Genomic DNA, 19,864 nt, shown 5'->3' with positions numbered 1-19,864 from the left:
TTAAGTCATTTGTGTCTGTATTTTACTATGTAGCAGTGCAGTATTTACTTTCTTATTGCTAATGAATAGGCCTTTATGATGTTGACTGGAGTTCCTTGGTGCATGATCTCTCTCTCTTGCATCTCTTTGATGTGGGAATTTTGCTTCTTGGCAGTCACATTTGAGTTCATAAGATCTTAGAATTAGAAATGGATCTTAGGAATCATCTAGTCTAGGGATTGTTAACCTGGATCTGCCATCCCCTAAGGGGTCCATGGATAAATTCAAAGGGCTCCATGAAGTTGGGTAGGAAAAAATTGCATTTCTTTTATTATTAACTTCTAACTGATAGCTAGCATTTCCTTCAGTTATGAATTTTAAAGAACAAACTATTCTGAAAAGAGGTTCATAGGCTTTACCAGTCAACCATAGGGTCTGTGATCCAAAAAAAGATGAAGGACTCTTGTTCCTTATTCAGCCCTCCTGTTTTATAGAAGAGGAAATTGGGACCCAGAGAAGTTCATAAATGGTTTCAGTCTACTTTTCCAGTCTCATTATGTGTTTTCCCCTTTATATACTTCATGTTTCTACCAAACCGGCTTTCTTATTCCCCTTCCTGGTTTTTGTGCCTTTGCATAGGCTGTCGTTTTGTTCCTGGTATTTAGGTAGGACTAGCATCTCAGCTGTGAGGGCTTGCTGAGGCCTTTTCAGGGCTGCTACTCCACCTTTGGTGTCTTCCTGCCACCCAACTCTCTCATGTGTAATGTACAACACCTGTGGACCTCCTGCTTTTACACAAGGTGGGGTGGGAGTGTCTTCTCAGATTTCTTTTTCAAGCCATGTTTGTTTTTTATAATTTTGCAGCACTTGGTTTTGTTTTTTTCATGGTGGTTCTTTCCATTTACATTGCTGTAATCATTTTATATATAGTTAAATCTATCTACCTATATATCGATATCTTTCCATGCTTCTCTGTATTGATTGCATTCATCATTTCTAACACATACCACAGTTTGTTTAGCCATTCCCCAACTGATGGACATCCACTTTATTTCCAATTCTTAGCTATCACATGAAGCACTGCTAGAAATATTTTGGTGTATATAAGAATCTTCTTCTCTGAATTAAAGTGGACATTTTAATAATTTTATTTGCATAAGTCCACATTGTTTTCCCAAAATAGTTGTACTAATTTACTTCTCTACTAATAATGCACTACTGTACCTCTCTTCTCTCAACCTCTACAACATTGACTATTTCCATTTTTTTGTCATTTTTGATAGTTTACAGGATTTAAGGTGAAACTTCAGTGTTGTTTTGATTTGCATTTCACTTAGTAGCGATTTGGCATATTCTTTCAGGAGGTTCTTTTAATAGTTTGCAGTTCTTTGGAGACTGTTTGTTCATATCCATTGACTACTCACAGTATCTATGGAGGGAAATGGCTTTTGATCATATATACTAGTAGTGGTTTTAAGCTGTTAGAGCTGAAGTGTTTCTATATCTTGCAAATAAACCCTTATCAGAGAAATTTGATACAAAGACCTTTTTACCACTCTGGTATTTCCCTTCTTATTCTAGGGGCATTAATTTAGTTTATATAGAAGCTTTTTGGATCTGTGTAATCAAAATTAACTTTTATCTTCTGTAATTGCTTCTGTCTCTTGTTTAGTTAAATACACATTTCCCATGCACAGCTGTAAGAGGTATTTGATCTACTTTTCTTCTAATTTTTTGATGGTATGATCTTTAACATTAAGGTCATATATCCATTTAAAATGTGTTGTGGAGTATGGTTTAAGGTTCTGGTCTAAGCCTAAGCAGAAGCAGAGCCATCAGTTTTTATCAGATAAGGAGTTATTTCCTAAATGATTTATGTTTTCTGGTTTATTGAACAGTGAGTTTACTGTATTCCATTGTTTTTGATTCTTCCTTGTCTAGTCTGTTCTGCTCATATACCTCTATTTTTTAACCAATATCAAATGTTTTAGAAGTCTGCTGTTATACTTAGGTCTGGAAGTATGTAGTATTTGCCCTTCATCCCTACCTTTTTTCATAAATTCTCTATTAAAGCAATGTATTCTACCTCTTTTATCTTTAAATGAATTGTTATTATTTTATTGATTTCTCTAAAATATCTCTTTAATAATTTGGTGGTTGCATTAAAAGTATAAATTAACTCGAGTAGTATAGTTACTTTTTTTATGTTGTCATGACCCCAAAATGAGCACTGAATATTCCTCTATGTAAGTTCTTTATTTCTTTAAGGAGTCCAATACTTTTCTAAGCTTAACTTCTAAGCTTTTTTACCTTTCATTCTGTATCTCTTCCTTCATTTCTTCTCTAAGGCCTTCAACCATGCTGCAGTTCTTGTGTCCATTCTGTTCCCCTTTATTGTATTGTAGGTATAGTTATAGAATCATTCTCCTCTTGTTTTAGCCTGTGATTCTCTTTGCTCATAGTATGTCTTAGTTATATATTGGAGACTTCTCTTTGCTTTCTTATTACTTAAATCTTTCAGTTTTTCTTTCCTGGAGTCATTCTTTTGAGAATTTCTTTCTTTCTTTTGATTATTTTACTTTATTTGGTATGAATTTCTATGTCTTCAGTTGCTGAGCATTTTATACACAACCACTCATTCCTTCCAAAAGTCCTATGGTATAAGAGCTTGGCTTATCTGAAGGATTCTCCTAGAGCCATTGTACCACTGGCAAAATCTATGAGCCCTCAAGTAGTTTATAACCTAACTGTGCCAGAGTAGTTTAAGCTTTGTTTTAGAAAAAGGATGCTGGAGAAGGGGTGATAGGAGTGTGGAAAGATTAACCAGCCATTCTTAGTTCCTTCTTGTTGCTCTAAAATGAGTTGGAGGAAAAAAACCCTTTTCTGGTAGCTTTCTTACTGATATCTTCTTGCTGATCAAAATGTGTATGAAAAAGACCTGGTGTTTTTAGAGAATTGTTAAGTTCAGTATGGATCAGCAGTATAAACTGGTAACCTCAAAATCTCATGTGATTTTAGGCATCATTAATAGAAGTAGAGTGTGTGCAAAACGAAGGAAATTGGATATCCACTGTTGGGATCATATTAAGAATACACAATTCAGTTCTTGGTGCCACATTTTAGGAAGGATATTAGCAAGCTGATGGGAGTCCAAGGTGTTAGGGTGACTAGGATGGTGAGGGGACAACTTGAAATCAAAGTGTAAGTGAACTTTGGTCTTATGCAAATGAGTACACTTAGAACATGTGGTGTGAGAGAGGCTCATATCTTCAGCCTGGTTCTCCACAGATGAGGCAGAGAAACCAACCTACAGCCTGGACCTTCAGGACTTTAACACTGAAATGCATTTGGCACCTCTTGTTCTACTCTCATCTTTCTGTTGCTTGTGTTTATTTATTTATGTATGTATTTATTTAGAACTTCCTAATTCTCCTTTTCTGTTTTATTTTAACAAAACTTAATTTCACCTCTTTCTTCATATTATTTGATTGAGGTAAAGACTACTCTCAAAAGTCGTATGATTTCTCTTGGATTCCACCTTTTACATAGACCAGCCTTCTTAATATACAACTTTGAATATGCAGAGTATATTGGCAGATATGAGACCGAGACCTTTAAGTGTGAAAAGAAGTCAAAAGGACAGAGAGCTGGGAGAAGTTACAGTCTCCAGCTAATGAATGGAGTGTCCTTATCTGGTCTTCATTGCTTTGGTGTTCTGGGATGTTCCTTTGGTTGAGGGTCATGCTAAATGCCAGGAAATTGGTCACTTTTGTTGACCAATAAACCTCAGAAAGAAATCTCTTTTTGCTTTTTGCTGGTTGATACTGAAGTGTTATCTTCTGCCTTGGCAATTGCACATGGTGGACCCAGAGACTTCAGGCTATGCTGTACTTAGGTTCTGGTGTGAAAAGAATCAAGGATCTTAGGAAGCTCTGTAGCTACTGCCCACTCATTCTGTGAACACAGGGTTGGGTAGTCTATTATACAAGTTTGCGAGTTCCACAGAGTATACAATGAAGATATTTTGGGGGATGCTGTCCCTTTTAGAGTTTTGTTAGGATGCCTAGAATTAAACTGGTGCCATCTTCTTCAGTCCTTAACATCTGGGGCTGTGGGTTTGAAGCACAGACTCACATATCCCCCTGCTGCTACTGTCACTCCTCCCTCCAAACCCCTTGCACTTTGTTTTAACAACATAATCTCTGCTATAACTCTTTGTGGTTATTTCTGGGACTACCCACTTGTCTGTCTGGGTTGTGAGCAGCCCCCATACTCAGCCTTTTATATTCTGGTGTGCGGTCCCCTACCCTAACCTGGGAAGTACTGTGTGAGGGGGTGGGGGAAGAAGGCAGGAGGGGAGTTTCAGTCTTGTTTTGGAGAAAAGTAACTGTCTTGTCTCATCTTTGGGTTGTTTCTCTTTCTAAGATAGTCGATAGGGGGATGGTAGAGATTTTGAGAAGTAAAATTGTGGTTTATTGATTTAATTTAAAGGAAATAATCCCAGAGAGATGTTGAGTTGGGACTGGCCACATGTTGAGAGAGTACTGCAGACACTCCTCACTGAGATCTTAAAGGTGGAGCTAAGCTGACTTACATGACAGCATGGAATAGTTGAAAAAGCAATGGACTGGGAGTTAGAAGATCTAAATTCTGTATCTCCCATCACCTTGTGCAAATCACTTAAGTTTCTTTGATGTTTGAAACTAAAGGAATGAACTAGAAGATGCTTATTTAAGAACTCTTCTTCTAAGATTCAGTTATTCTTGAATTTACAATCCTGGGGACAAGATTATTATTGTTTTTTAAGGAATAGAAATGATTGTTTCTGACCATGATTCTCTGTATGTTACTATGACAAGGACACTCTATTCATTAGCTGGAGATTGTAGTCAAATACCTTCTCCTGCTCTCTGTCCTTTTGACTTCTTTTCACACATGGAGGTCTCGATCTCATATCTGCCAAGCCTCTAAGAACTTTTTTTTTGTCTTCATGTCTTTTGATCTTGGGGGTCTGTCATGCCCTAGAATGGGCTTGGTTGGAAGAAGAGGTTCCTTGGTGCCAGGAAATGAACAGAATGCTGAGCCAAGTGACTCTGATATCCTGCTGTTGTCTTTACAGTCAGGTGGGCACGAGGTCTGGTGGCTAAGCTGCCCCCATGGAAGGGCGAGGACCATATCGGATCTACGACCCTGGTGGTGAGGGCAAGCAAGGAGAGGCATCTGCAGCTTTTGAGCATCTAGTGGAGGAGAATTCCCGACTGAAGGAAAAAATGCAAGGGATAAAGATGTTAGGTAATGCAGACACCGACCTCCTCTCTTTTCCCTTCCCCTTCATCCCAATATACTCCAAGGTTTTTCTTTCCATGGTCTTGCCACCCAAGGACCTTTACTTACAGACTGCTGATAGGGAATGAAGTTTGATATTTAACTTACTCTGGTATGTACTCCTGGCTCCTTGGAGTCAAGGTATTGCTACCTTATGGATCCTATTCCCTACACAAGAGTCTTCCTAGGTCAATAACTCCTCCATTGCTGCTTAAGGAACATCATTTCCCTGACCATTCCCAAGTGGACAAGATGGAGAAGGGGGTGAGGGATAAAGGAATCTGTATTTTTGTAAGTATTATCTTACTCTAGGGATATGAGACGGAGGGAAGAGGTATTGATTGTGGCCTGAGCTCCTCAGTGTTCTGCATGCTATTTTTGTGGGTGGGCCACTGCAGCCTCAGTGGCAAAAGTCTTAACTTTTAGAGTCCTAATTTTCAGAATTATATAGGAGAGAAATAAGGCCTTTGTTCACATGGTTATTCAAGATCTCTGCTCTGTCCTATTCATTCATTCATTCATTCATTAAACAGACATTTATTAATTGCTTACTGTGTACAAAGTCCTAAACTAAGTATTCTGGAGGTAACAAGGGTAAATACCTTTTAGAAATGTGTAACCTATTCTTGGGGTTCAAGTAGTTGATCCCCGGTGCAGGGTGCTGTGATCTTGGATAGCTAGATTTATCATTCATATATCATATAGCCACTTTCTTCTGGTTTTGGGATTCAGGGAAATGAAGATACCCCATTCCTTCTCCCTGTCCTCATATCTATTATATTATCTTTGTCCTTGTGGCTCTTGGGGAAGTGTTCTTCCTTTGGTCTCCTGTTTCCAAAGACCCCTAGGAAGCTGCCAAGCTTATAAGAGACATTCTTTAGGTCTTACAGTTCTGTTCCATTACCATGGGTGTCACCTAGAAAGTCTTCCATTCTGGCTGGGCTCATATTGCAGTCACTCCAGGAAACACTGCTATGACTTATACTATGACTTAAGAGTCATACGTTGGCGTAGTGTGTAGGGGACTTCTGAAGTGAGCTCTTCCTGGTCTCTCAGATATTCTTGTTTCCTGCTGCTGCTATCAAGTACCTACTTGTAATTAAGGGCTACCCTAACAAGTTATCTATAGAAGTGGTGGAGAAAGATGGAAATAGTGGGTCTAATTTTCATTTAGGAAGACAGTGCAAGATGGGTTATTATAGGGGCAGTTAGGTGGCACAGTGGATAGAACACCAGCCCTGAAGTCTAGAGGACCTAAGTTCAAATTTGACCTCAGGCAATTACCAGTTGTGTGATCCTGGGCAAGTCACTTAACCCTGTTTGCTTCCAAAAAAAAAAAGTCACGGTGCTATGATGGCACCTATGTCCATTTATGGAAGCTGTTTTTCAGACCCTGATATCCATAATAAAGTCCATACCAAAATGCTCCTTTCTCTCCTGGAATCAGGGAGGGAACACAATACCCATCTTCCAAGGAGAGAAAAGTGAAGTCTGGTAGGGTTGAAGCAATTTCTGTCCTTATGGCTGCTTCTTTGTATCCTTTTCTAAGGATGGGGAATTGAGAATAAGCTCATCTAATTCAGATCAGCAGTTCTAGGCTGTTTTTGAAGCACACAGCTCTACAATCACTTACTCCTCCATTTCTGGTACCTGCTGTGTATGGGTTATAGAGTAGTATGATTTTCAAGCCTAATCCAATGTCGACATCTGTGACTATCTCAATTTACTATAATAAGACACAAGCAGAGAGAGACTCTGACCCTGTTGCTGAATGGGCCACAAATAACACCATGCCTTTGAGCCTCAGATGGCCTCTCCACATAATCTCATGGCATTTTCCCTACAAGCTCTGCTCATGGTCACATGCCAGCTGATCTTATCCAGAGTACACTAGTGTCATTTTATCCTGATAGAAGTGCTCTTACTTTAGCTTTTATTCCACTCCCTGTAGCCTGGGGGCCATGGGAATATCCCTGAGTAATATTTCACATGCTATGGAGGATGCCTGTCTTGCCCCCTTATGATTCTGCAGAACATCATTCTCCCTTCATGCACTATACCACTAAATACCTCTTCTTCCTTCCCATCCTATTTTCTCAGTCAAATCCTTGGCTTTATAATATCCAAACTCGGCCTTTCTTATAGAGTCTAACTTTGTGGGAACTTAGGCTGGCCCTTATGGCAAGATTTTTAGTGGCGGATATGGGAAAGCTTCCTGCTTTCAAAGAAAACTGGGCAGATATCTGATTTTAGGTCCTTGGAGTGCAAGAAGACCTTGGACAAATGGATACCTTTGGGATTTACTTTAGTGTCCCCATGGGCTTTGGGAGGGATAGTTATATTCCCAACCAATCCATGTCCCAAGATAATTGAAAATTATCACCCAAATCCAGTGCATTCTTTTTAAATAAGTTTTTCCCTGTCCACACAGCTCACACTGTCAACAAGTAACCAAGGTGGCTTGGTTTGGGCTTTGTTTCCTCCACCTACTCTCTTCAGTTGACCTGCTGTGATGAAATCCAGTCATGGGAAAAGTGGGGGAAATCTAGGCATTGAAGTGGAATATCTAAACTTGGGATATAGTCAGCTTGGTGGAGTTTTTTAGTTCTAGATCCATGAAAAGTAATAGACTTTGGTCAGATAGGGTAAGAAATTCTAAGGGAACTGAACTTTCTTTCTGCACCTTTCTCCCCCTCTGGCCCCAGGGGAACTGTTGGAAGAGTCTCAGATGGAGGCATCCAAGCTTCGCCAAAAAGTAGAGGAACTGGCCAAGGACAATGAGCTTCTCCAGTCATCTCCTCCCTCATCTTCCTTTGACCACCTTGCTGAGCTCACAGGTATGAAGGCAGTGGGTTACCCTAGGGTGGAATTTGCTATGTGTACCAAGGAATGAAATTGTTTATCATCCTGAAGTCCATGCGTATCCATGCATATTTGTTCATGCTCCCCTCCAAGTTATGAGCTTTTATTTTTAATTAAAGATTGAGTCTCTTCATCTTACCCCAGTTGGATGTACAGGGGCTGCTTCTGAGCCCAATCCCAGTGCTAAATTGGCATGGGAGCTTTGATTGTCTTCTTTTCTGACCTGAGGCAACTTCATAGCTTCCCTGCTCCTGGGAGTTCACCATATTGATCCTGAATTTCACTCGGACACCTGAGCTGAACAGCTTAGCTCATAGCAGCTCAGAATTACCAAACTCAAGAGGTCTGCCATCTTCATTCAGGTAGCAGAGACTACAGATGTATGCCACCCCACCCTGGTCAACTTCTGATTTTGATATTTCTACAATTTGGGTCTCAGTTTCAACCTTTATAAAAGGAAGAGATTAAGAGTCACAGAAATTCTGAGTTGGAAAGGACCAAGAAAGAGCTAGAGCATCTAGTCCAACCTATAATGAAATAAAAGCCTTTCTGCATTATTTCCCACAAATGTTTTTCCAGCTTTTTCTTGATATCTCCAGTGATGAAGAATCTGACACCCCTTGAGAAAGCCTGTTCCATTTTTGAACTTCTTGAGAATGGTTTCATCACCTTTTGGGAAAAAAAAAACTATTTTCTGCTATTGCTTAGCAGAAAGAAAGAAAGCTTAGCTTTCTTGGGCTTAGTGTTGGTCCTGTCACATTAGTTTTGGATTAGATAATCTCTAAGTCTCCTTTGAGTTTTAACATTCTGTGTTCTCGGGTCCCTTTCAGTTCTAATATTTTATGATCTGTGTTCTCAGGTCCCTTCCATTTCTGTTATATGATTCTGAGTATTCCCCAGTATTCCTCTGGGATCATTTAGGTGTTTACAGTTATTTAAAGGTATGAGAGGCAATATGATATAACAGAGAGAGTGCTGGACCTGCAGTTAAGGGCACAGGTTCCGATCCTGCCCCTGACAGTGCCTTGTGACCATGGGCAAATTACTTATCTTAAAACTCAGTAAACTCTCTAAGCTTTGCATACCAGGTTATCCTACACCAACAAAATCAGAGAACTTTGTATGTATTGACATCTAAAGGGAGGGAGATGGATTAGTTCTCCAATATCACTATTTTTGTGAAAGAAAAAATATCAAAGGATAAATTCAATTATCTTTCATTGGAAAACCTTTAAGAGAGAAGATTTCTAATGTTTTTACATAATTTTTACATAAGAATAGCAGAACACAAACATTTATGGTTTTACTTCCTCTCCTTCCCCTCTTCCTCCTCTTCTCCCACTCCAAAAAGGAGTCAGCAAACCCTCTTTTTAGCCCAAGTTTGCTCCCATGATGCCTAGGATGTCATGTCACTTCTGTGTGTGCCTCAGAGAAAAATTCATGCAAGTGTTGCTCTCAACTGCAGAAGAAAACCACACTGAAAAAGTTTCCCTTTGAGTGTATCTTATCATTGCCCAAGACAGTATCCATCTATTACTTGCCAGGTTTATGTAATGGATTCAATTTGTCTAATTAACAACATGAGCATAAATATGCAAAAATTCCTTGAAGTACATTTTCTTAATTAGCTAAACACATCCTTACTAAGGTAGAATGGATAGAGCACCAGGACTGAAGTCTGGAAGTTTCTGAGTTCAATTCTAGTCTTAGACACTTACTAACTGTGTGGTCCTGGGCAAGTCACTTAATACTGTTTGTGTACGTTTCCTCATCTGTAAAAATGAACTGGAGAAAGAAATGGCAACCATTTCAACCATATCACGAACAGTCAGACACAACTGAAAAATAGCTGAACAAGAACAACACGTTTTTTCAAATGTTTTGATAATATTAATTTCCTTATCCAACCCCTTCTTCAGCTTCAGTTCATTTCAACATTTATGATTTATGATATGATTGCTAGAAGTAGGGGCCGTTCCACTTGTCCATCTTCCACTATTCTAATTTTGTTTTAAAATGTTCCATGTAAAAGATGACTGCTTTTCATGAGAGTTGACCATCTCTATTAGTGATCTGTTCCAGTGTTGAGCAGTCCTCCTCACATTTTCCGTATATCTGATTTGTCTTGTTTGCTACAATTCAAGTCCATTTCCTCTTCAGTGACAACCATAATAAATATTTCTCTAAATCCTTTTAGTGAGTTATCTCTCACAACAGCCCTGAAAGATTGTTGGTATGAAAGACTGTTGTTATTCACCAGTTCACAAATGAAAAAGCCAAGATACAAAATGGTTTTGACCTGTTAAATAGTGTGAGTTCCCATAGTCCCAGGAGGTCTATCTTTTTTAGATTATCCAAGGAAGTCAGAATTCAGGAATTTCTGTAGGATTGCTGACTGTCCCTTCTGAAAGAACTCTGTAGCAATCACATTGAATCTTTGCCACAATCCTGTAACAGCACAGAGTCACAGAATCATAGATCTAGAGCTGAAGGGGACCCCAGAGGCCAGGAGGCCCAATGTCTTCCCTTTACAGATGAGGAAAACAAGGCTCAGAGAGGATAAGTAGGGTCACACAGGTAGAAAATGACAGAGCCAGAATTTGTGTGGAGGTTCTGTGACTCTGAATTCATCTTTCTCTCTGACCCAGAAGCTATCACTGGCTGCTTAGCTGAGTTTCCATGATGTTTGATTGGATCCTTAGGAAATAACTCAGAGCAAATGGATTGGAACAATTTTATTTAGCTTTTTTGCAGTGACAGGCCTAGGGATTGTAGGGAACTTGCCCATTGGTGGAGATTTTGTATGATAACTGGTGAAATAATCTGCATAGTTTGCATTTTGAAGAGATCAGGCAGGAACAGTGGCCTGGATTCTCAGGGATTTTTCCCAGTCTTGTGTGGGAATGGTGGTTTTACACTATCCTTTACAAAGTCCTGGTTCTCATAGTCAAGGAGGAAAGAAGATACTCTTCTATTTGAGAGACCCTAAGGAGGTATAACCAGCCACCCATTTCCTTAAACAAAAGACTAAAGCCAGCCTACTGAGAATATTGCTCTTACAGACTTTCACCCTAGAAAAATCTAAATTCAGAAGTCTGGTCAGAGTATCTCTTTACTTGCTTTCTGCTTGGCTTCCTTTTCTCTCTGTTTTCCAGGAGGGACTACAAACCATGAATTGCCTCCAGTCAGCCCAACTGGTTCCAGGAGTGATCAGGCACCTGCAGTTCAGAAGACTCCATCCAGTGTAAGTTCTAGCAGCATCTTTGGTAGATATTGTACAGATTCTCAAGGTGTTTTTGTTTTTGTTTTTGTTTTTTTTAAAAGCTGACAATACCTGGTTTGGTGGAAAGAAAGTTGAATTGTGATTCAGGAAACCTGATCACTCATTTATTGTATGACTTTGGGCAAGCCATTGATTTTTTATGGGCATTCCTGTTTTCACTTCTTGTAAATAAAAAAAAATATCGCTACTTTTTTTTTACATCATCTTCATTTCCAAATATTTACCTGCTCTCCTCTCCAGAGGAGAGAGCCATCCCTTGTAGCAAAAATTTAAAAAGAAGACAAAAGCAGTTCAGCAAAACTAACCAACACATCAAGTATGTCTGACAGTCTGTGCAGTATTCCACACCCAAAGTCTTCTACCTCTTCAAAGAGAAGGAGATATATTTGTTCAACTCTAATCCAGGACCAATCTTGGTCATTTTAATTTTACAGTGTTCAGCTTATTTTTTTAAAAATTTATTTCATTTGTTATTTTAAAAATATTTTCTTTCCCCCCCCAATTACATGTAGAGACAATTTTTAACATTCATTGTTTAAAAATTTTGAATTACAAATTTTCTCACCCTCCCTCCCTCCCTCATCCTTGACCTCTCTTGAGATGGTAAGTGATTTGATATAGGTTATGTATGTGCTGTCATCACAGCACGTCAGTTTAAAAAAAATTTCTTTTCCATTTATACTGTTGTAGTCATTTTGTGTATTGTTTTCATGGTTTTGCTTATTTCACTCTGTATCAGCTCATATAGGTCATCCCATGCTTCTCTGAATACATCATTTCTTTTTGGTGTTGTAATATTCCATTACATTAAAATACCACATTTAGTCAGTCCCCAATCATTTGGCACCAATTTTGTTTCCACTTCTTTGCTACCGCCAGAAGTACTATTATGAATATTTTCTTTGTGACTATATATCCCCATTTTCAAAATGAATCTTAGGACAAAGGATTCTTTCCCATTCTTAGAAGGACAAACTTAGTAAGTTCAATCAGCCTTCATTAATGGAATCACATTTATAAATGGCCTCATATGCTCTTTGTAATCCTCACCACTATCTCTCCAAAACTATCTCATATTCCCTTTCATACATTCTGTGTTCTAGCCAAACATGCTCTCTTTCATCTCTGTGTCTATTCCTAGAAGACACTCTCTCTTCATTTCTACCTCTTAAAATTCCTGGCTTCCTTCGAAGTTTAGCTTACCATCACCCTCAGTAGGGATTTCCTTAGCCATTCATTATTTGTACCTCTTCCATCCTAAAATTACTTTGTATTTACTTATCTTTACACTTGTTGTATCTGCCTAGTAGGATGTAATTTCCTAGAGGGGAGGGACCATTTTGTTTTTGTCTTTTTATAACCAGAACCTAGCACCGTGCGTGACATAATAGTAAACATTTAATAACTATATTTTTTGTTGATGTTGAGCAATTTCAACATTTTAAAGCATGGCCCTAGGTAAAGTGAAGGAATTGTCCCTTTCCTTTAGGAATATAAACTAAATGTTTCATTTGGTTATGTGTGAGTAAAAGGAGACTTAGGGTCTAATATTGTTGAAGGGATGACCCTGTCAGTATATGAGAAAGGAGAGTACCAAAAGTGGGAATTCAGGAACTTGCATTGATGGATTCAGCAAATGATAGTTAGCATAGCAACATTTCCTAAAAAAGGGACATAAAATAAAAATTCTAGGATTCTTTAGGCTATAAGCCTTATATACATAGGAATTGGACACATTAGAAACAAGATCTGGCTGTGTGGAGTAGTGGAAGGGTCCTTGGACTGGGAATCTGGAGACCAATGTTGTGATCCCAGCTCTTCAACTAAGTCATGTTAAACTAACTAACTAATCTGATCATGTTAGAAAAATAACTTCTAAGTATTATTTTCCACTTCTGTAAAATGAGGGAGTTGATTGGATCTCTAAAGTTCCTTGCATCTCAGATAACTGTGATCCTAAGTCTCTCTTAGTTCTTTTAAGCATTGACCTCTGGGAACTTTGGAGTGAGGGTAGAGTGATAGACACCTAAGGTCTAGTCTGGGTCTTTGAGGTGGGAAGGGGGCAAACTTGAAACTGCAGCAAAATTCCCAAGTGGACCTGAATCAGATTAAAAGTAATTGGGAAATGTTTAACAAAAATAAATGAACATATGATGAAACTTAGATAATGTTAATTTGCAGTTTTCTAAATCAGTATGCTGCCCCCAGGGATCCAGAGCATAGTAGAAAAATAAGGCCAAATTCAGACTGTTTAAATTAGGTACCCTGCAGATTGTCAGAGTAACCAAACTAAAGTCAGGAAGACCCTACTTGTTAATATCATCAGTCCTGATTTTGCCATTTATTGTGTGATCTTGGGCAAGTAATTTCACCTCTAGGGCCCTCATTTGTTCCCTCCAGTTTCCTCATTTGTCAGATAATGTATTTTAATGGATCTATAGTTTCATTATGTACATCCATATTTTTCCATAAATCTTTATAAAGGAACTTACCCATTGGGAGCCACTCATTTTGCTGAAGGCCTACCTCTAGTTATTTAATATTCTGTAGATTCTAGTACAGCAGTAGGGCTGTTGATCTGTTGCAGTTTGCTCTTGCTTTGTGGTCAGCCTATCTCCTTTCCAAATCACATACATCCTTGGTGATGTTTGCTTTCATGTTATCATTGATAGTATTCTAGGGCTTATTTACCCTACTGGGTGCTGCCTCTTTGGTCATCTAAGTCAGAAACCTAATTAAAATATGTTTGGGAAATCTTTAATAAAATAAATAAAAATACAATACAACATAGATTATGTTAATTTGTGGTTTTCTAAGTTAATGTGTCTGCTTGAGTTTGACACCACTTTTCTACATCTTTTATTGTCACATCATGTTGTTTCATGATTTGCACTAAGATACTTTTTGTGTTAAAGATGAATTTTAATGTTGAGAAAGACCTTGAATTCACTGAAGGTGCTGCGCAGTTTTCCATTTATAATCCAGTCTACTTTCCTTTTATTTAATTCTGAATCCAGCCTATTGGCCATTTGCAGTGGCTGGCCAGGGTTTTTGTACTAACTAGATACACAATGAAATGTATATAGTACTCTGGGAAGTATCTGTTTTTCATGATTTTCCTGTGTTGATTGCTAAGTCAGTCTTATCTGACTAATCATGAATCTCATTGACCTGTATAATATTTTGGGTCTTGATGCAGTCATCACAAAATCATCTGCAGTTGAACACTTGGAAAACTTCCCCAGGAGAACCTGCAGGGAATTTCTCTTCCATTTGAACTCCACTTAGAATCATAGATTAGGAGCTGGGAGGTCATCTAGTCCAACCTCTTACCTTTACACATGAGGAAATTGAGGCTGAGAGGTTAAATGATAAGTTCATACATAAGTTCAACTCCTAAAATTCTAAGGTCACATCTCTTTCCATTGCATGTAATCTGTATTTTATGAATACTTTCCTTCAGAAGAAAGTTTTAAGACATTTGACTTGGTGAGTACTGAAATAGCACAAAAAAAGGAACTGTATATGTCTATATACACATATATATGCATACATATATACACATACTCATAAACATGTATATGTAAATATATGCTTATGTACATATACATTCACACATATAGACAGAAAATGATTTGTTACTACCATGGGAATAATTTTTGTTTTGTTTTTAAAATTGTCTCTTCTGTTGTGAATTTAATAACCACCAACAAACACAAACATTTCAAAATGATGGAGTTTTGAGGAGGGTTCAGGGACCCCTCAAGGACTGGAGTACTGGGACAGGGTCATCTGGAATGAATTCATGGACTCAAATGTTCTTTAAAGTCAAGGTGGCAAAGGTTTATTTTTACACTTTTTAGGAGACAAAAGTACTTAAGGAACCTGTGACCTTAGAGGGGTATAGTTAAAGTTTATATAGGATAAACTATAATAAAACATGTGCCAAGTATGCTAACTAGGTAATTCAGGGTAGGTTTAGGGAGTGTTCAGTTCTTAAAGGAACGTGCCCTTTTTTGTATCTATTGAGCAGGCATTTAATCGAGAGTTCACTAGGAAAAGCCCAAGGAAGGGATACAGAGGGGTGTGTCTTTTACGTCTGCTGTGCCACTAAGTTAACTAGTGGTCAGGGCTGATTGAAGTTTGCCCAATCTGCCACCTATCAATGTCTTGTTTGATAAGATAGATGTAGGGAATATGCATATATCTTAAATGAGGAGTCCAGGATGCATATAATGAGGTAGGGAGTTGGTATAGATTGTCCAGTGGATACTGAATATCTTTATGAGCCAGTACAAAGCCAGTTCAGACTAATAATTCTTACAGGTGTGGTTTGTTACTGTACCAGAGAGAGGGGACCACTCATGAGTAATTGTTAGGCGTAGTGTCCTTGGGCTGGGGGGAATCTGCCAGGAATAGTGTTTTGAGGCTACGGAGAAATGTGATCTTGGAATTGGAGTCCCAGCAAGGCACCCAAGCACCCCATCAGAGATACAAAGAACAGGAGGAATGAACTATGAAAACCAGCTTCACTGTACAGTTTTAATAAAAGATATACATGGCATATTGTAAGTTTAACAGGAAAGCAACAAAATTTCTGTGCCCTCTTTTGATCTTTTTTCTTCTGTTCATTAAAAAAATTGTTTCCTGATGCTATTTTTTCATGTCTGTCACTACCCACTAAACTACTCTCCCTCTTTTGGGTAGAGATCCTCAAAGCAAATATGTAGAGCCGTGTATGGGAATGCATGTCTCATTTTGTATCTCTACATCATTGTCTTTTTGCTAAGAGGTGAGAGGTATGTTTTTTGATACCTCTCAATTTTTTGATGTTATGATTGGTCATTGATTTGTTCTCCTAGTTCTTCACTCTGCATCAGTTTGTACGGATCTTTCCACATTGCTCTAATCTGTCATTTTCATTTCTTACCCTACAGTAAAATTCTATTATTTTCATATACCACACTTTGTTTAGCCATTCCCCAATTGATGGACTTCTATTTTGTTTTCAATTCTTTGATACGACAAAAATTGCTGCTAAAATATACATGTGGACCCTTTCTTTTGTTCTCCATCTCCTTGAGACTCATGCCTAATAGTCAGTTAATCACTTCCAAATCATGTGTCTAAATGCATATTTAATCAGATTATCATCTAGTTAGAGCAAAGGTCAAAACCATCACTAAGACAGAAACTGTTTTCAATTTCAGTGACTCCATCCTGATCTATCTTTGAAATAAACTATTAAATCTGAAATATAGGAAAATGATAAAAGTTAAAACATCATATTGTCATATGTTTTAGAAAAGGTTCAATGTAAAGTAGTCACACAGTGAGAGGGCCAAAAGAATCCAGAAACTGCTTTATCAAGTGAAAGTAATAGAGTACAAAATCATTTGTAAAACAGGTAAAGATGTTATTCATCTCAGTTTCCACATATAGGAAATATTTCTGAGGAATAATCCATATTCATAATATAAATATTAGATGGACGCTTTGTTGAACTCTTGATGGAGATCCTCTTGAAGTTATAAGTAATTAGCAACTGAGCAATAATAACATTCACTAAGTACTTCACATGAAATAGGCTCTGTAGACACAGTCTGTCCTTAATCTTCTATGAGGAGTGAGGGGGAAGTACCAGAACTCCAACTATACTGCAAAGCGTAAACGAGCACAGTAAGTAGTCTAGTGTTCAATAAGTCTAGAGATTCCACTTATTGGGGGAAGAACTTAATACATAATAGAAACTGTTGGGATAACTAGAAAGCAGTGTGGCAGAAACTAGGTATAGACCAATATCTCACACTCTACAGTAAGATAAGCTCTAGATGGGTAGGTGACTTAGACATAAAGAGTGACATCATAAACAAATTAGAGGATCTTCAGAAATTTGCATAGTGTAAAAATTCATGACCTGGCAAGAGATGGAGAGGATGACAGTAAATAAAATGAACAATTTTAGTTATATAAAATTAAAAAGTTTTTGCACAAGTGAAACCAATGCAACTAAAATGAGAAGAGAAGTAGATAAATGGGAAAAAAAACTTTGCAGCATGATTCTCTGATAAATGTCTCATTTCTAAGATATATAGGGAAATGATTCAAATTAATAAGAATAAGAGCCATTCCCCAATTGATAAATAATTAAAGAATATGAACAGGCAGTTTTCAGAGGAAGAAGTCCAACCTATCAATGGCCATATGAAAAAATGCTCTACATCACTAATAATTAGAAAAATATAAATTTAAAACAACTTTGAGGTTCTGTCTCACACGTAACACATTGGCAGAGTTGACAAAAAAAAGTATAACATACATTTATGCACTGTTGGTGGAACTGTGAACTGGTCCAGCCATTCTGGAAAAGAAAAATTTGGAACGTTACGCAAGAAGCTATTAAACTTCTCATACTCTTTGACCCAGCAATATCAAAGAAGGATATACACATATATACAAAATATATGATTTTGTATATACAAAGATATATACATATATATGTAAATATTTATAGCAGCTCTTTTCCAATAGCAAAGACTTGGAAACTGAGCAGGTGCAGATCAGTTGGGGAATAACTGAACAAGTACTGCAGAGTGAAGTGAGCAGAACTGGGAGGACCATGTAAGTGATGACATTTGAAAGACAGGAAAACTGATCACCATATGACCAATTCCAGGAGACCCATGAGGAAACATGCTGCCCCCCTTCTGATAGAGAGGACACCAACTTAGAGTGCAAATTGAGATGGGTTTTTTGGACATGAGCAGTGCAGGAATTTGTGTTGCTTGATTATCTATGTTTGTAATGTTTTTCTTGCTTTCTCAGTGAGAGAGTAGAGGGGTAGGGGAATCTGTGGTGGTGATGGTAAGAAGGGAGTAGGGAAGGTTGATTTTTTTAAAATCAAAAACATTATTTTTAAAAATTTGTTATGGGAAAACATGACATTAAGTGAAGTAATACTGTCATATAGTAAGTTGTATCCATAGAAAGTGTTTTCTGCTTTAGTGAAGTTCTTTAATTATATATTGCAAAAAAAAAATGTTTTGCAAACTATTTGAAGTATACCTGTCTTCTTTGTGTGCTTTCCAAGTCAGACAGTGTGGACGGACCTTGGACTGCCTTTTTAGAGACCTTAGATCTGGGGTTCTTACCCTTTTTTGTATCTTGTACCCCTTTGGCAGTCTAGTGAAGCCTCTGGACCCAGTCTCAGAATAGTGTTTTTAAATAATTGAAGAATATGCTAAATGTTAATTAGAGGTTGATGAAAATAATGATGTAACTTTTTCCCCCCAAGTTACCATAATCCTTGAAATCTTTCCATAAGTCTACTTGGGGTATCCAAGGACTCCATGTTAAGAGCTCCTTCCTTAGAGATTCTTGGTTTTCTCCTATCTGGGACTTTTATTGTTTGTTTGATCCAGTCTGGGCATAACCTGGACCTATCTCTTTACCCAGGGTACCTCATCTGAGTTTGAAGTTGTCTCCCCAGAGGAACAAAAATCGCCTTCAGATGGCAGTGGTAACGATTGCATGTTGGTGAGTTGCCTAACGAGGTAGAACCCCGAGGGTGATCAGAAGGTCTGTGGACTAGGGAGAGTGGTCAGATGCTTTCTTCCTTCCCCGCCCCCTTCCCTCCCCCCTTTCCATTTCAGTCACCTGCCCCTATATGAGAAATATAACCTGTTCCCTATCAAGGACCCCAGAGGGAATCAGAGTTCTCCCTTTGGAAAGAGATGGGGATGGTGGGACAGGAGCTTCTCATTTTACATGCATAAGTATAGAGTACATTGATTTCCCTATTTTAGCTCTATGGGTATCGTGATTTTGCAAGCCTGGGCATTTTGCCAGTGGGGCTACTAAGGTACAAGGGTGTCTCCAAAAGCCACGTGAGTCAGCCCTTTGGGACACCAAGCCTCCGCACCCAGCTTTAGCAAAAAGGGTACAGAAAGTCCTGGATGATGAAAGTCTATAATTAACCCTTTTATGTCTACCACCCTGGCCCTCCCAAATAGGCAGCAATTTGCCTTCAGGTCAGGAAGCAAATAGTCAGGCAAGCATTCATTTAAACTAGGTGTTCTCTAGCTCTGTTGCTTTATCCCTACCTTAGTCATTAATACATATTCATCAACATGTGTCTGCTGGCTTTAGGCTATTATTCCAATTAAGGGCCTTCTGGTGTCTTAGAAGTCATTGAGTTTAAAAAAGCAGAGGGAATTGACCGTTGTGTGTTTCGAGAAGCAGCTGGCAGTTTTGTACCAAGATTACTTAGTCATTCAACAAGTCTCCATCAAGTATGTGCTTTCTGCCCAGCCATGTGCTACACATTGTGGAGGATCTAAGAATATTGTCTTATCTCAGGAAGCTTACATGCTGAAAAACTCAGTGAGGGAAAAAAGTTTTATTTATAGACATATT

The 19,864-nt window shown here is 38.2% G+C and overlaps 1 protein-coding gene across 14 annotated transcripts in view; it reads left to right on the top strand.

Annotated features, from left to right (window-relative positions):
* TNIP1 (TNFAIP3 interacting protein 1) overlaps positions 1–19,864 on the top strand; it is a 65,470-nt gene that overhangs the window by 16,062 nt on the left and 29,544 nt on the right. For 7 of the 14 annotated variants that reach the window (XM_072630738.1, XM_072630740.1, XM_072630743.1 and 4 more), the window contains exons 2-5: positions 5,099–5,271; positions 8,010–8,141; positions 11,322–11,410; positions 18,905–18,985. In XM_072630738.1, the coding sequence (XP_072486839.1) occupies positions 5,136–5,271; positions 8,010–8,141; positions 11,322–11,410; positions 18,905–18,985 (438 nt within the window). In that variant the 5' untranslated portion in view covers positions 5,099–5,135. The remainder of the gene's footprint in view (positions 1–5,098; positions 5,272–8,009; positions 8,142–11,321; positions 11,411–18,904; positions 18,986–19,864) is intronic. The other 7 variants (XM_072630747.1, XM_072630745.1, XM_072630746.1 and 4 more) reach the window with 2 other exon arrangements.

This window comes from Notamacropus eugenii, chromosome 1, assembly GCF_028372415.1.
Source record: "Notamacropus eugenii isolate mMacEug1 chromosome 1, mMacEug1.pri_v2, whole genome shotgun sequence".
NCBI lineage: Eukaryota > Metazoa > Chordata > Mammalia > Diprotodontia > Macropodidae > Notamacropus > Notamacropus eugenii.
The sequence above is the reverse complement of the archived record's forward strand: the minus strand, read 5'-3'. Positions and strand labels throughout refer to the sequence as shown.